At 36.5% G+C, this 18,091-nt stretch overlaps 1 protein-coding gene across 1 annotated transcript; it reads left to right on the forward strand.

Moving 5' to 3' along the window:
* Positions 1-1,927: 1,927 nt before the first annotated feature.
* LOC121371316 (coiled-coil domain-containing protein 170-like) lies at positions 1,928-17,473 on the forward strand. The gene is made up of 12 exons (XM_041497120.1): positions 1,928-2,565; positions 3,059-3,129; positions 4,233-4,275; positions 4,796-4,891; positions 6,557-6,813; positions 7,539-7,695; positions 8,254-8,439; positions 9,519-9,836; positions 10,208-10,408; positions 11,933-12,349; positions 13,594-13,830; positions 14,848-17,473. The coding sequence occupies exons 1-12, from the start codon at positions 2,344-2,346 to the stop codon at positions 15,184-15,186; spliced, it is 2,544 nt and encodes an 847-aa protein (XP_041353054.1). The 5' UTR covers positions 1,928-2,343; the 3' UTR covers positions 15,187-17,473.
* Positions 17,474-18,091: the final 618 nt, after the last annotated feature.

Genomic DNA, 18,091 nt, shown 5'->3' on the forward strand with positions numbered 1-18,091 from the left:
GTCGTCGACAGGATCGGCGACACGTCCGGAAGCGCTTGAGTAGGAGTAGGTGCAGGAGGCCGATTGAACGGGGTGACACAGATGGCTGTGTCAAGCTCGTCCAATTCGTCTTCTTCCAAGGGGACGGTAGCCGAGACAGCCGGGGCCGAAACCTCTTCTATCTGGGTCGTCTTCCTCTGGTGAGCGGTGTTCGGCGGTCTAACAGAAGGAGTCGCCGCCGGCGGTTTAGCCACCGGTTTTGACTCCCCCTGCGCCGCCGCTGGCACACGTCTCCTCTTCCTCCACCTTCCTTTCTTCTGAATCCGGTCTCCGTACACCAAGGTCACGGTTGCCCGTGACCCGGTGTACGAGACCCGGTATTCTAGCAGCATTCCATACGTCTTCATCAGTCCCCCAGGTGGGGGGGGGGGGGGGGGGGGGGGGGCAGATCGAGAGAGCAAGGGCTAACGTCCGTCATCATCGTGAAAATAGATTGGAATGCAAGAATCGAAATGGTCCGCGGATTATAACGCTTCGCGCTCTATTCGCTTTTAAAGAATTTTCTCTCGGCTTGTTTTAACAGTTTTAAATTTTATTTAATTATTTTTAAATGTTAGTTTGTATGGATGTGTGAATGTATGTTTATTTATTTTAGTTTGGTCAGCTTCGGGTTTGTATAGGCTGGGGTCCATTATCTGGCAATAATGCACTCCATCCTTCGCCGGCTTGTCCTTAACAATTTTAGGTTTTGTTATTTAAAAATTTATAATGTGTTTGGTGTTTTTTAACTTTAATTGTTTACTGGCGTGCTCTTTTTAATGTGTTTTGTTTTATCCAGTTTTTAAAAATTTACTTTGTTTAAAAAAAAAAAAAAAAAAAAAATATATATATATATATATATATATATATATTGTTTTTTGGGTTAACTGAGAGGCGCAATGGGTCTTCGCGTCGACCGGGTGCATTTCCTCTACCATGATTTGTTAACTTTTAATTTTGTCCTAAGTATTTAATCTACTAAAGTTATTTTTCTGTAGCCAGGGCTGGGTTAATTACAGTGTCTTCCATCACTTGGAGACCCCATCGCTGGTTTAGTATATTATTTGTTAGGGGAGTGGTGCTGGGTTCCGGCTGGCGCGACGGTTGGGCGGATGGGGGTGGTAGTTCGGGGTGGGTGGGGGGAGGGGGATGCCACCAGAAATTAGGGGTTAGGCGTAGGCGTTTTGGATTTAGGGAGAGATAGGATTGTCTGGGGCCTTCCCCCGTCCCTCGCTCTCCCTGATCCCCCCCCCCCTTTCGGCCACGCTGAAACTACAAATGGACCCGGTACCTCCCCATAAAGGTAAATTACTGTTAGTATTATATTTTAATATCAACCTCCTGTGACAACCTTCAATCAACAACTTCCAACTTCGTTTTAGATAGGGCTTAGAGTTTGTTGTATTATTTTAATTTAGAACGCCCATTTAAAATGGTGACAAATTTATTACACTAGGAAAATTTTGGATATAATAATAGTTTTTAAATAAAAAAAATTTTTAAATATAGTTAAATTTGTCCCCCTATATATATTTTTAATTTTTGAGTAAAATTCAAAATTATCCCGTTAAATTTTCTGTCCCGGAGTGGACCTCTGGCTATCCAGAACTCGACCCCGGGACAGACATGCTTGAAACCTTCGTGGTATGGAAGCATGTGAATAAATAAATGAATGAATGACGTTATAAAAAAAATATATTGTCAGTCAATACTATATTTTCTCTATGAATGAATGACGTTATAAAAAATAATATTGTCAGTCAATACTATATTTTCTTTATATATGAATCATAAGCAAGATGTCATTGGTACTGTCATAAGAATATTTATTCCTAAGAACAAATAATTAAAGCATGTATTGTACATGGCCAGTGGCGGATCCAGAAAATCTATCGGAGGAGGGGGGGGGGGGGGCGGGGATAACATGTAACCGAAGAGCACAAATGTTCCTGAAGGGATTCCTCGGATTTTCCAACATAAAAAAATAAAATAAAATAAATAAAATATAACTTTAGCAAAATTTAAGAGGAAGGGCCGGGCTCCTACCCCCCACCTCTACCCTCCCCCTCTACCCTCCCCCCCCCCAGATCCTCTACTTTTGGCACAAATACACTTTAAATATTTACGTTATTTACCAACCAAGTAATTTATAAGCGGAAGTGACGACACAGTCTCGTTTTGCAGGTGCCCCTGTTATGTATTGTTTTGTTGTTGCTATGAGAAGGTGTTTGGAGGAACGATGTTGTGATCACAAATAACACCACAAACTGTCTTTTTTTAACGGTGGTCACATAATCTGTGCTCTTCTATCACAATTTTTAAAAAATGGCCAGCTACCTCAGGGAACTAAATCGAGACGGTCTACCGTTAATATCTGGAACGAGACGAACAGCCTTTGAAAGTACAACTACAAACACTGCCAATGCAAGGAAAATCCGCGCCTTAGAACAAGAACTCGCGCTAGCACATGGATACCGCTCGTCATCCCCAACTGCAGGGATACTCAGATACGACACATCTACACAAGCCAGACGATCCGCAAATGAGGTATTATGAATTTTACACACCATGTAGAACATTATTAATATGTAATCTAATGTAATAATATCTTAGGACGATAATATGTAATAACAAGTTCATACATGTATTACATTGATGTAAGTATTTAACATTGTATTTTTTAAATTGTAAATTTAATTAATATCAACATTCGTATTATTATTATTTTATATTATTATTATTATTATTTATAAGTGTATCATTTCATTAAGTGGATTATTATTAAAACAGTATCAATTTAATTAGTTACATACATATAATTAAAACATAAAACCATATTCATTGTCAAGCAGTGTATACTAAATGACATAGTTCACTAAATTTGATAGACATTTCTTAAAATTTCATTACAGTATATATTTTATCCATATGTATGACACTTGTTACAGCTATTTTTAGTAATTGATGTTAATTATATATTTATATATAGGAATAATCTTTTTTAAAAGTTAGCATTAAGTTCTGACATTTTGTTTTACAGCTTGAAGAGCAATTGAGATCATACAGGGAAGAACTAAGGAAAAAAGATGCACTTATTCAACACTTGGCCAGGTAATGATAACTTCGAAGAAAAAATATATGTTTAATTCACTTACCTGTATGCGTATACATATATCGACTTTTGAACCAGTTTCTACTAAGTCACAGGTGGATCATAGTTTTTTTGTTTTTTGTTTTGTTTACAAAAGGACATCCAGTTTCTTCTTCTAGTGTTAACACTCATTGTACTATATAGTTACCAATATATAACTTTAATGAACAGGTAGAAAATGATCACACTAAAGGTGTAAGTAAAGTGCATTTCAGACAAAGAATTTGGCAACTGGTTGTTAAAATTGACAGTTTTAATATCACTAGTAACTACATGTTTATTCTAGTCTTGTACAAGGTTACATATAAACAGAGTTAGGCTAGAGGACAGTCTGACTGAATTAACATAATTTATACATCACATTCATATATGAGTTGTATATCACACCGTTGTATATCACATATATTATACATCATATTCACAGGAGTTGTAAGTTACACAGAGATTATTATACAAGCTTGTGTGTCATACTGATTTTACAAAATGAGCATCAGGATTGTTGTATTACCTGATCGAGAGTAATACATTAATCGTGACCCTCGTTTCGTAAAATCAGTACAATTCACACGCAAGTGTAATAATTTCTTTATTAACCATATTATCCATAATATTATTTTTATGAATAAAAAGCTAGGATCATGTCAGATTGTTTTAAACTTAACTAAAAGGAGTCGATGAAGTGACATCATTTTGGTAAGCTTTTATACAGAACTAAGACTGGAGAAGCTTCATTAAGTTATGACATTGCTTCCCAAAATTACGTCATTCATCGTGCACATGAAATCATTATGACACACATGTGTCATACTGGTTATATTTCCCTGAATATCTTGAACTATGTAGATAATAAATCTGTATATTCGTATATTACTGCCATCCTAGAAGACAGGGGCCCAATTCATAAAGTACCATCACATTGTCCTTGTAAGTTTTTATGCATTAAGCTGCAAAATCGAAGAGTTGTGTGAATTTAGTGAACTAGGCCCCTGGGCTGCAAATGTTAGGTAGATGCAACAACTGTGATATAGTATTTAACATTCATTGTCTTTATGTTTTCTTTCAGTGTGGATTCAGCCCCAACGATACACCATTCTCCAGATATCAGGGTAAAAAGCACAATTATTTATATGATTATATTTATTATATTATATATACATGTATTAGCACTACCAGTACTCCCAACAGAGATATAATTTTATCTTAGGACCCATTTTTGCCCCCTTACTACTTCTGCTTTAGGGGTGGGATGTCGGGGCCCATTGGGCTATTTCTCGTTCCAGCCAGTGCAGATCGGCAGTGTATTCTGTTAGTAAGGAAGTATTGTAATCCATTTGTTTTAACTTGAAATACACTGAGCGGAATTATCTTCTTAAGACATTTTTTTTTTTAAAAAGGAAAAGAAGTTTGAATGATAAATATGGGCACTCAGTCTTTATAGTATATTTCCCAATTTGCCTAATTCTCTTACCGGTAATTTGTTTGACCTCTTTTTAACATTGTTAATATTCATATTATTGGAGCTGGATTTTAGCCTTTCTTAATGAAAATTATTTCAGTTTCCAGTCCTGTTACCTTAGTGGTTGTTGAAAATAATAAAAGTACTGATTGTGTGTATCATCATTTCAGCTGGATACCTTGTACCAAGCAGATAGGGGTTTGTTGGACACGACCCGTGGAGAACTGGCGGCGATGCAGGTTAAATTCGACAGACTGTCTATACAGGTAAACTGAAAGCATTGTGATGATATTATTAGATCACATCTGTTGGGAAGCAGACCAGGGACCTCATTCACTAAACTCTTGCAACTTTGCGATCTTGCAGTGCAATGCAGAGCCTAAAAGACCTTTGTGAATTGGGCCCCAGGGCCCCGTTCCACGAAGCGATCTTAGCCCTAAGATCACCTTAAGTGCATAGCTACCTTATGTACTTAGGTGATCGTAGCACTAAGATCGCTTTGTGGAACGGGGCCCAGGCCTCTAAAAATTTCCAGAACGGTTGTTTCTTTCACGTGTTGTGTGTAAATGTAATTTTGTATAACCTATTTTTTATTTGTGCAGAATTTCCAGCACCATTTACATGGATATAACGGGTTACGCTAAAAAGAAATGGGTTACCTGGATTTATTTCTGCATAACCGATAAAGGGTCACACAGATTTTTGAATTCTCAGAGGCCTGCAGACTCTTTGTAAAAGAAAAAATCAACTAAGGATCAGGGGTCTAATTCACTAACCTCTCACAACTTTGCGATCTCGCAGTGCAATGCTAAAAAAAACTTACAAAGAGGATGCTTTATTGTCTAGCAGAGCCTAAGAGACTTTTGTGAATTAGGCCCCATATTGGCACCAGGCAGATTTTAAAATTTGCTTGTATCTGGAAATTTAAAAAGCAGATGAAGACCAACACAATCGGTTTTGAACTGAACATTTGTAAAGAAATAGTTTTTATCCAGTGGTGTGATATAGCTCAGTGGTAGAGCACTCACCTGATTAGCTATAGGTTGCAGTATAGATGACACTTGATGATCTAAGGGTTTTTTCTGATACCCAATAGCTGATTCGTATTTTTGTGCTGGGGTTTCGTTAAACATTCATTCGTTCATTCGTTCCATCCTGTGCCCAACAAGTAGTACTGTCTTTGGGACAGAACATATTAAATATTCTTTGCACTTTTTGGTTGGAGTAGACATGTGGGGGCAGAAGTGGGTTTCCTCTCTAACTTTAGTCCAAATATCAAAATAGCCATATATGCTAAACTACAAATGGCTGTAGTTTAAAATATTCTGGGGTGTCGTTAAACAAATGTTCCTTTCTTTGTTTTTCTCTTTGCTTTCATAACTTCTCACAGTGAAACCTGGGTTAAGCAGTCACCAAAGCAAGCAAATCAAAATATGGTCTTTTAAGTCAAAAGCAGCATGTTTAATAAAGGTCATTTTGTACTACATGTATACCCAGTTATTTTGTAGAACAGCAAGATGACCTCTTTAGACAGGTGGTTCTTTAATACAGTTTATTTTGCACTATATTAGATGGTTTAGGAGACTAAGATGGCCTCTTAAGACAGGTTGTTGTTTAATATAGGTTATTTTGTACTATATTAGATGACTTGGGGAAAATAACAAGATGGCATTTTAAGACAGGTTGTTGTTTTATACAGGTTATTTTGTACTATATTAGATGACTTGGAAGAATAACAAGATGGCATCTTAAGACAGGTGGTTGTTTAATAAAGGTTATTTTGTACTGTATTAGATGATTTGGGAGAATAACAAGATATGCTCCTAAGACAGGTGGCTGTTTACTAAAGGGGATGCTTAAACAGGTTGACTGCACATTTGAAAATAGGTCTGTGATATGTTTTCTCTTTCCATTTCTCTCTTACACACTAGCTTCGAGATGCTGAGAATGAGTTGGAAGTGAAAACAGTTAAGATAAAGGAATTGCAAGCCATCATGGATTCGAATCGATCGAATGAGATGAGATTAAGTGAGCTGGTTCAGACATTAAAGGACCGTGTTCGAGAGCTGGAGGACAAGGCCGGGTCGTACGAATCAGTGGCAGGCCGCAGTGAGCTGGCTGTGCACTCTCTACAGCACGACTATCGAGACCAGCAGGAGAGGGTGCAGGAACTGGAGACCAGGTTGAGGTAAAAAAAAAAACTTTTAGATTACTTTTAACTTGAAGGGCTCACAGTAGAAGGATTGTTCTTTTAGCCAGTTTACAGATAATGTGAAGAATGTCCTTGAAAATTGTTAATAGTGGCTTGTTTAAACAAAAGTTTATTATTAACTTGAGACCAGATTGAGGTAAAAAAACCCCACCTTTTTGACTAGTTTCAACTCAAAGGGCTCACAGTAGAAGGGTTTTTCGTTTAGCCATTTTTCAGATATTGAAGAATTTCCTTGAAAATTGTTAGAAAGTGGCTCGTTTAAATATAGGTTTATTAGGGACTGGAGATCAAACTGAGGTAAGTTTATTAGCCAGATGTTAAATGTTGTAATCATTTTAGATTAAAAATTAGTAATTGGTTAATTTTGCTATATGGGCAGGGTGAGCCCAGTAAATGAAATTAGACTAAGATAGGATAAGACAAGTCAAATGAATCCTGCTCGATGTGTGTGAAAATTAAATTTTCCGTAAATAATTTATCTTTAGGCTATATTTTAAGTCCTTTGAGAAAGTCTAACTTATTTTTGTAAATAAAAAATAGTTTTGAGAAATCTTCCTATGGTTATTGTCTTTTATTTGATTATTATATATTTAATGGTCTTGAAAATATTTGAATGAAATTGTTATCGAAATTAAATTATGTCTGTAACATTCTGTAATGTTCCGTTGTCCATACTTAGCCAACATATGTTTTTGTTACAGAAAGCAGCTGGAGGAAAGGGAGGCTGCCGAGTCACGTTCACATGTGAGTGAGAGGAAGTTGGCGGACATCATCTCACAAATCAGTGGACTTCTACGCACAGACTCATACCTCGATCTAGACCCATCAGAGATTTCCGTCGACATTGTCGTTAGAAAAGTAAATGTCTATCTGTATACACAACACATTATTTACACATCTCTCTTTATTACCCACCTAGTGCATATCTGGATGTGTCATACAAATTTTGTACACACCACCAGATGCTAAATGTCAGTTATCATATTCACGTTGTGTTCAACCTTGGAACAGAGTTCGACAAATCCACTAGCCCTCCATCCCAGCGAGTGAATGTATGGTCTGGGCTAGTGGAAACTGTCAACTGTATTACTATAATACATAGGGCATCAGTCAAAAAATGGTTGCAGTCTCTGCACCCAGACAGCACCCACCTGTATCCTCATCCTCTGTCGCTAATAAAGCTGGTCTGATCCATGGCACTAAGATAGGATTAGTTGCCAGATTGGGAAAAAATTGGATGGAATCCCAAAAAACCCCCAAGCCAAACATCTGTGAGAGCTAGTGACTTTCTCAAACATTTTTCAAACACTGCTGTGAAAAAAACAAATTTGCTTGTGGGTTAATTTAGATTATACATTTTTAATAATTGGAGTATGGTAGACACAAGTAGTGACATGTTTTTAACTCCTGTTTCAGGTTACGGACTTAATGCAGGAGAACGCCATGTTGAAGGGTAAGCTGTTGAACTTGAACGAGGCACTGACGAGCACAGAGTTGGAAACAAAGGCGAGCAGGGAGACCATCATGAGGCTGGTGTCGGAGGTGGGCCGGGAGCAGAAGGTTGCCACGCGGTACACTGCAGAGCTCGAGAACATCAGGATGGTAAGTACAGTGTTGTAGACCATCATGAGGCTAGTGTTGGAATTGGGCCGGGAGCAGAAGGTGGCCACGAAGTACACCACCAAGATCGAGAACATCAGGATGGTAAGTACTGTCTTGTAGACCATCCATCATGAGGCTGGTGTTGGAAGTGGGCCCGGGAGCATGATGTAGAAGTCTCATCAACAGTGATTTAGGGGTGATGAAATGATGATTCACAGTGATTGTTACAAAAGAGTAAGTGAGGGCCTGTAATCAGTTCAACAATGATCAAAAGTATGACTACTGGATGTCAAAGTTAAAATCAGCACTGTATTTATTAATTGGCCAAGTTATAACAGTATGTATTGCAAATGATTAAAAGTAATAATCCCTTTATACAAATTTTTTCAAAATTTGATGGAGAACTACAAATTTGAAAGAACTAGAATATTCTAGGAAAGACACAACACATTGGGAGCTAGCAGTTATGTAGATAATAATTCCTTCATACAGAATTATATTATGATATTATGAGAGAAACAACTGTGTAAACCCAAAATAATCTATTTCAAAAGAGAAAGAAATGTTTTATTTAAAGAAGCACTCAACACATTTTATATACAGTTATATGGCATCAAACATATGGTTATGGACCACATGATAATGAGAGAGGAAACCCGCTGTTGCCACTTCATGGACTACTCTTTTTGATTAGCAGCAAGGGATCTTTTATATGCACCATCCCACAGACAGGTTAGTACATACCATGGCCTTTGATATACCAGTCGTGGTGAACTGGCTGAAACAAGAAATAGCCCAATGGGCCCACCGATGGGGATCGATCCCAGACCAACTGCACAGCGAGTGAGCGCTGTACCACTGAGCTACATCCCACCCTTCAAGAGAGAGACAAAACACTGACAGCACTTAAATAAAAATAAGTTTTACAGTGTATTAAAAAAAACAAACATTTGAAATAACTTTTTTTAATATTTTTGGAAAGACAGTGCATTTGCAGCACTTATACATATAATCACGCAACTTAATACTGTGACTAAAAGGCTATAAATTATCTTTTAAAAATTGTTTCAACATTTTAGGAACGAGACAATGCACTGGCAGGAAAACGCGACATGGAGCGTGAGATCGACATAATGAAGGAACGACTCAATGCGACTCAGCGATCTCTGGAAGCGACACAGCAGGAACTAGAGCTGCGTCAAGGGCGACTCAGCCACCTGGACCGTGAAGTGCGCGAGACATCTCACAATGTTCACAGCACAGCCACACAGTACAGCCTATTCCGGGAGCAGATTGCGGCACTGCTTAGCAACGCATATACAGCCGTACACCCCAGTGAGGACAGCATCAAGGATGCAGTCAGGAACATGATGCACAATAATAAGGAACTCGAACAAGTATGTGCCGATGATCATAATAACAATAATAATACACATGTATCAAGAATTCTGTAAATGAGACTTAATAATAATGATAGTAAAAAATAAATTTTTAATAATATTATGCATTAATAAACCCTAGAAATGATGCCACAGTATGCAGAGTAATAACATTGTTTTCATAAGGATAATTAATACACACAGAAAAGTAAATGGACATTGGATATTGGCTTTGTCATTTGAAGGTAAGAATGAGGAATTCTGTGAGGCTTGCAGAATTTCCCATTTGACCTGAACAAAATAAATCCTATTTCCTATGTTATTAAATGAAAAAATTGAACTAATTTAAATAAATATAAATGTCTAACTGGATGACTGGTACTTTACAGCAAGCCGAGTCGTTGGATTCCCGAGTGAGAGTTTTGTCTGAACAGCTGGAGAACCAGATACAACTTCAGCGTGAGAGTAATCTTCGCGCCAAGCAGGCGGAATCTGATCTCATGGACATGCAGGCCCGACTACGCAGTGCCGAGGGGGAGCTGGTGGCTGGGGATGTACTGAGGGACGGATTCAAAACAGACAAAGAGACAGTAAGTAGCCAACGGCAGTAATAATCTTATCAATATTGATGGAATACAATACCATTAGTTCAAGTATTTTGATGGTTTTGGAGATCTGTGCACAACAAAATGTATATACAATACAATATTAAATGCTTTATTTCTGTGCTTACATATGATGTATACATATACAGAACTTCACATACATTGTTTTCGCTTCCTATTTATTGCATGAGTTTATTTTGCGCAAGAATATATACCACGAGACCGCGTAGCGGTCGAGTGGTATGTTCTTTCGCAAAATAAACGAGTGCAATAAATAGGAAGCAAAAACAATGTATGTGAAGTTCTGTATTTATTACATACATTCTTTTATATTTTACAAAAACGGTTTTTAATTTAATGTCATAACAACACTTTATTAAATCTATGATCAAAACTCCTTTCATGGATGTACTTAACGTTAAGAATCATACTCTGGGGCAGCCTTGTGTAATGTTTCAAATACGATGTGACGTCATTTGTAAATCATATATGACGTCAGGCGCTAACTGCAGTAAAAACAAAAAAGGGATTCCCCATATAAAAGTTCTGGTCCGGATTGCACATGTGCTAATACAGATTATTTTATTGCATGGATTTGATGTTTGTATTAGTATAGTAAGATTGAACAGGTATGTGATAAATATAATTATATACATAAACAGTCTGATGACCCAGCAGTAGTAAAGCTAATGATAAAAGTAATGACAATACAGTGAAATGTAGTTATTTTGATGTTGAAAAGACCAAACCAAATAACGCAACAGTACTTCAAGATACATGTCATAGTTGTTAGTGAAATTTTCTTCACCTCAAGATACCCTGGTTTGACAAGATAACGTCATATGATAGTATATATATATATATATGAATGTATGAGTGCTTGTACCTGCATACAGTTGTAACAACTTACAGACATGCATCTGTGTTGTAATTTTCATTAATGTAAAGCAGTGATTCAAGGTCCTGATCCTTAACTTTGCCTATGTCTCTGGGAACAATTTTTTTTAAAGTATTTAAATCATTTTACAAAACCTAATCTTTTTTTAAAGTTGACACTACATATTTGAAATGCATTTCTGCATATGTAAAAAGCAATATTTTTTAAGTTCAAGGACATGAACAAAGTGGAATTAAATAAAAATGGAATCAAATATAGTTCATCCCATCCTACAAAAATGTTTATTGTAAATAATTTCAGTTTGTTATGACATAGGAATTTTTTTTAAAATTTTCTGAAAATATTACAAAAATACAATTTTTGTGCGCAATTTATAAAACAGTCAGCTCAGAAATAAATGTAGTAAATTCCATAGTATAAAGAAGGCATTTCCTTTGGAAGGACTATAAATCATTTCACAAGCCTAATAATTTTTTAAAGTAGACACTATATATTTGAAATTACATTTCTACATATGTAAAATCAATCCCTTTTTTAATTGAAGAACATGAACAAAATTAAATTAAATTAGAATGACTTTACTAACTGGTGGCTGTACATTTCCTTTCCAGTATTTAAGAATCCTGCAGAGACTGGGTGAGAAAATGAAGATGGATCGCATCTCCGTGGACCTGGGTTTGGACATGACAATGGATGCGCTGATAGCACGCGCAGAGCAGCTGGTGAAGCTGGAGAATGAGGCGCTGGCCGGCCGCAGCACCCAGGTGTACAACCTGCAGCGTAAGGTCAAGGGTCTGCGGGAACAGCTGGAGAGCAAGGAGCTGCACATCGACCTGCTGCGAAAGAAGATGTCCACATTGGAGGAGCGGCTGCATGGGCGTGGGGACCTGCTCAAGGAGCGCGACAACGAGAGCCTTCGGACGAGGAAGCTCGAGAAGCTGGTAGACAAGTACAAGCTGCAGCTCAACGACACCAGGCAGGAGCTCATCAACATGAAGGCTCAGCTACTCGGGTCATCAGAACTCCAGGTTAGTGCATGGTCAAGTTTAATTTCCGAGCTTATATAGTTAAGAAAAATAAGTCTCTGTTTAAAACCACATGGTAAAAGTCTGTACGTTTAGTCAACTAAATGTCAACATCATCATCAGAAAACTGAGATTATATTCTGAATGCCAAAAGAAACGTGAATAACATTTTCAGCTGTAACATAAAATTTAGTTTACTTAATAAAGGTTTAACACATATTGACATTGCAAATAATTACAGGTTGATGTACCATTTATCACCTCACAGAATTGAGCTTTTGTCATCAAGTACATTTATTCTCATTACAAACTAACCATGAACCTGATTTGTGTTTAATTTGGTGTTCTGTATATATTCAGTTACGGCTCAACTACACTGTGCTGAGTCTGAGCATCTGTTACCAGGAATGTCTGTCCTCGATAGTGGCTTAATTGTTAGTGAAAGAAAGTGTCATATGTAATGCACCATGATAAATATAATTTTTCATAGCTTCATGACTAAAACATTGGGGGGAGGGTGTGTGTTTAGTTTAGTGGTAGAAGGTGAAGGAAATGGTTTATTTAACAATGCACTCAACACATTTTATTTACGGTTATATGGCGTTGGACATATGGTTAAGGACCAGACAGATATTGAGGGAGGAAACCCACTGTCACCACTTCATGGGCTACTCTTTATGATTAGCAGCAAGGGATCTTTTATATGCACTCTCCTATAGACAGGATCACACATACCACGGCCTTTGATATACCAGTCGTGATGCACTGGCTAGAGCAAGAAATTAGTGGTAGAGTGCTTGCCTGAAGTATAACCGGTGATAGGATCAATTACTCTTTATGAACTTGGTGATTTATTTTTCTATCATAATAAGTGCCCTACAACTGGTACATGAAAAGCTGTGGTATGTAGTGTACTGTCTGTGGAAAGTGCATATAAAAGATCCATTGCTTCCTTTTCGTGGGAGTAGCTTATGTAACAGCATTGAGTTTCCACCCTAACTACATAGACCATGTCACAAATTAACAATGTTAGACACCAAATATCCCTAGTTAAAGTGTGCTGAGGTTGGTTAAACAAATATTATTCTTTCCTGACTCTAAACGTTTGAGTCTTTCCTGACTCTAAAGTTTGAGTCTTTCCTGACTCTAAAGTTTGAGTCTGTCTTTCATATGAAGTGATTCAGATTATTCAGACAAGAGAATTTAAAAAGATTTGTCCTATCTTATTATTTCTATTATACTTTCAGATGAGGACTATAGAACAGAGAAAAGACATAGAAGAACTGGCCAAACAAGTGGAGGAGCTTGAGACCCTCCGGCGCCGGCAGGCCCACAAGATCAGTGAACTGAAGAGCGAGTGCAAAGACCATGCGTCTACGTACCAGGAGAAACAGGTGGTGTCGGAGAATGCTGTACACGCTCTCTCCAGTGAGCTGCGGTCCACGAAGAACACGTTAGATATCATACAGCAGAGAGAGAAACAGGTATTGTTATAATATAATTCAAAACATGCTAGATATCATACAATAGAGAGAGAAACAAGTATTGTTATAACATGCTAGATGTCATATAGCAGACAGAGAAACAGGTATATAGTTATAACAGAGTTAAACTAATCATCATAATTAATTGAATATGTGAACTTACAAAATGTGGAAACCTGCTTTGCACATTTTGTTTTTGTTCTACTATCAAGCAAGAATTTGATTTTATGCTTCTTTATTCCAAAGTTGCATTGATACATCTCAGACTTAACTTTGGCATCAAAATATTAAAACTTGAGTAGGACAAACCACATATATGAGGGATGAATGTCAAGTTGCAACAGAATCTCTTTGACATCCATTGCTGGTCCAGTTACATCCCTAATCTTCATTGGAATGTAGCTTAATTATATATTTTCAAAATTGTATTGCTTGCTATCTACAGTGTTGTAAAAGTTGCTGAAAATTAAATTTAAAATGCCAATTATAAATAAACAAAATGGGCTGAATTTTCAAAGCCTATGATGGTAGTAATCATGACAGGTGTCACTGGTGGGGGAGGATATGGTCATCTTTCACAAACACCTGATATGACAGTGATTCATGAGTACAGGTGATCACAACTGTACTTATTACAATGAGCTCTGTCCAGTGCTAGTTTGGATTTAGTATCCTAGTCTGGGAGTGACAGTCTTTGTGGCAGTGCAAGAATGATGACATCTTCAGTAAAGAATCTCCCCAGGAGTGGCTGTCCTCCTACAGACGAGGCACTAGATAGAGATATTCATGGAATCAACCACTATTTTGTCAAAGGTCCATTCAACTCTGCATTGTACAGAGATACAGGTTTTTGTCGTTCAGAATTAGTCTGAAACTTGTAACTACATGTATTTACAATTCTTAAATAGCTGTGTTTAAGAAAAACAGGCTTCATAAATTCAGCCCAATATGTATAACTTTAAATGCCAATAATGGAATGTAATTCTAATGTAATGTAATTTTAATGTTTTGTTATAGTTGGTTGATTTCCGCAACGTTGTGTCGAGAATGCTTGGTCTGGACATGAACACTCTGGCTGTGCCCGACTATGAGATCATCTCTCGTCTTGAGAAACTCATCGGTGCTCACCACGCCCAGGTCTTCACAACGACCAACCTCGAGGAAGCTCTGGCAGACATGGAAGATGGCTTTGTCAGCGATTACGATGCTTCCCGTCGGATCATCGAGGGGACCGATCCGCTCATCAAACGCTCACGCGACCGGTCGAGGCGCAAGGCAGCCAAGGCGCAACTGAGAGCACGCTCACTGTCACCTCAGAGACGGGTGCGCGTGGCGGTCGATCCGAGGGCTTACTAACTGGTGTATTCACAATCAAAAACAACATAGCTTTAGTATGACGCTCCTGTGAAATATCAGGGTTTTATCATGGGCACTGGGGGTTTAATATCTGTAAAGACAAAAACAAGAATAAAAAGTTTGAAATGTTATATTATTCAACATTGGGGTAAAACAAGAATGACGAGTTTGATTGATATGTCATCTGAATCAACAGATCCCTATATTAATACTGAATCAGCATTGGGCATTGAGGACAAAACAGGAATAACATGAGCTGTTAATTGAATCAGCAGATTTTTGTATTAACACAGAATCGGCAGATTTCTGTGTTGATATTGAATCAGCAGATTTCTGTGTTAATACTGAATCAGCAGATTTCTGTGTTAATATTGAATCGGCGGACTTCTGTGTTAATACTGAATCAGCAGATTTCTTTGTTACCATTGAATCAACATCATAATAGTCAATTTTAATGCTATATATTTGACCAGAATATATTTTAAAGTCACTGTTCAAAGTTTTCAAAGTTTTCAAAGTCCTTTGTACTTTAACCAATGTTGATATATTGGCATAATATTTGGTTTGAAAAGTATCAAGACTTTATTGGTAACCTTTAAAAAAAAATTAACTATAGCAAAATCTTAAAAATTAATGTTGAAATGAAAATGCGATGATAAAAACAATTATATGATAAAAAAACAAACCTTGTAGAGAATTCTGTGATATATGTTCTATCATTCCTTATTAGTACTGTTATTTCATTATTACCACCATACTTGATTAAACTTTGTACAGTTGTTAGAAATGTTTTATTACAAAGTTATTCTTCATTCAAATGTTATATGCTCCAATACCTGTCTAGTTTAATACATGTATGTTTATAAGTTCAGTATGATACATTTATTATTTATGTAGATGTACTTTGTATTGTTATAGTGTGCCTTTAGTACAACGACATGATTCATATTTACATATTTTGTACATGTATATTTATTTTATCATTTTGACTTTTATTGATTTATGATTCAAATATTTACACAATAGTGATAGTAATGTTGCTATTTGATGATTACATATACCCTAGAACACATGATATAACGAGATGAGGATAAGTATGGATAATCTGTGCCAGAACCAAAAGATCATGCCCTGTGCTTATAAACCTTTTAGAGTCCAGACTCCATCTTTAATGACGTCACACACATACAATTTGTATGGCGTTGTCATGACATTAGTGTGTCTGACTCTATTAAGAGTTTCAAGTCTAGACTAAAAAAATTATAAGCACCAAACCAGATCTATTCTATAGACCTGTGGTATTAGCTCCTTTAAGAAAACGTGTGATGTTTAGATATTGCATGAAGTAATTTAATTTGTAAGATAACGTAAAATGATTAATCAATACCTCAAGATACCCACTTTTCCTTGTTCCTTTTCAGTAAGGTGTATGGGTAATAATGACCAACTGATTGATGGGGAATATAATTATTTAATATGTTAACTGCACAAAGATAGGTCATGTCAAATTATTGGGGGAAAAGCAGGAGAAGCATGGGTTAGAAAACAAAATGTGTTTTTTTACCAGAGTTATCCCCCTTATTGAGCACAGTTAAGAGATATATGTATATACATGTATATATTTATTACATTGTTTTTAATTTATAACTATATTTCTTTCACTAGTTATTAAGACAATTGAATCTTGTAGGAAGGTAGAAATCAAATTATATCTATATGTGTCAGATTTCAAAAAATATTTGTTTTTCATATTCAGTTAATTCATCAATTGTTCATCTAATCTGTATGACGTGATTTTTCTTCCAACATAAACCATTATGAATGATGCAGTCATTTTCTACTTATCATTTAGTTTGTTTCATTAACTGGGGTAACCAAGCATTGGTTTTTGCAGTTAGGTATACTTCACCATAAGTATAAATAAAGACTGAACTTGTTTTTTATGGGTTCACCATGTTTAAACAAACTATTTATCCTTTAATACTTTGCTGTCCTGAATTTTGTCACAATGTTATATCTTATATTTTTTTCTCTTAACAGTAACTAATACTTATAGAATTAATATTTTAATCCTGTTGTCTGTTCATTTTAAGCAATGGTTTTAATTCTGTTGTCTGTTTATTTTGATGCCTGATTATCATGTTTTATTTCAGTGATATTTCGTCCTTTGTTACTGTGATCTGTTTTTATACATACATACATACATCTGCCTTTACTATGTATATGTCATAGACACGGTGCTTTACTGTCTCTCTCCTCGTCAATGAGATAAAATATTTGTAGGGTTCACGGTGTTTGTTCTTTTCTATATAGAGTAATTTTAATTACACTGATAGAAATAAATCAGGAAACACAAGGATTACAAACCAAATTTAATTTACTACTAGTGTAGTAATGTCTGTATTTCATACAAAGATATAATGTATCAAATCGCCTGTTATCGGTAACATAGACAATATGATTTCAAGGTCACTATTTGCTGAGAGATGGTGGGTAGGGGCAGGATGTAGCCGAGTGATAAAAGGGCTTGCCTGATGTTCAGTCAGTTTAGAATCGATCCCACTTGGTGGGCCCATTCGGCTGTCTAGCCAGTGCACAATTACTGGTATATCAAAGGCCATGGTATGTGCTATCCTATCTGAAGGATGGAGAATATAAAAGATCCCATGCTACTAATGGGAAAAATGTATTGGGTTTCCTCTCTAAGATTATATGTCAAGATTATCAAATGTTTGACATCTAATAGCTGATTATTAATAAATGAATGTGCTCCAGTGGTATCATTAAACAAACTTTAACTTTTTACACTGATGGAAAGAAATATGGGAACACTAGGAATTGTATACCAAATTTAATTTGCTACTAGTATAGTAATTTATGTATTTGCTTCTAAGATGTAATGAGG

Source organism: Gigantopelta aegis, chromosome 4 (genome assembly GCF_016097555.1).
Source record: "Gigantopelta aegis isolate Gae_Host chromosome 4, Gae_host_genome, whole genome shotgun sequence".
In the NCBI taxonomy this organism is placed as follows: Eukaryota; Metazoa; Mollusca; class Gastropoda; order Neomphalida; family Peltospiridae; genus Gigantopelta; species Gigantopelta aegis.

What these genes read in the sequence shown, in the direction of transcription:
- LOC121371316 (XM_041497120.1), top strand. Translation starts at nt 2,344, where the DNA reads ATGGCCAGCTACCTCAGGGAACTAAATCGAGACGGTCTACCGTTAATA. An exon ending in TCGACAGACTGTCTATACAG is followed by an intron (nt 4,892 to 6,556) that starts GTAAACTGAAAG and finishes CTTACACACTAG; the next exon opens with CTTCGAGATGCTGAGAATGA. An exon ending in GAACTGGAGACCAGGTTGAG is followed by an intron (nt 6,814 to 7,538) that starts GTAAAAAAAAAA and finishes TTTTTGTTACAG; the next exon opens with AAAGCAGCTGGAGGAAAGGG.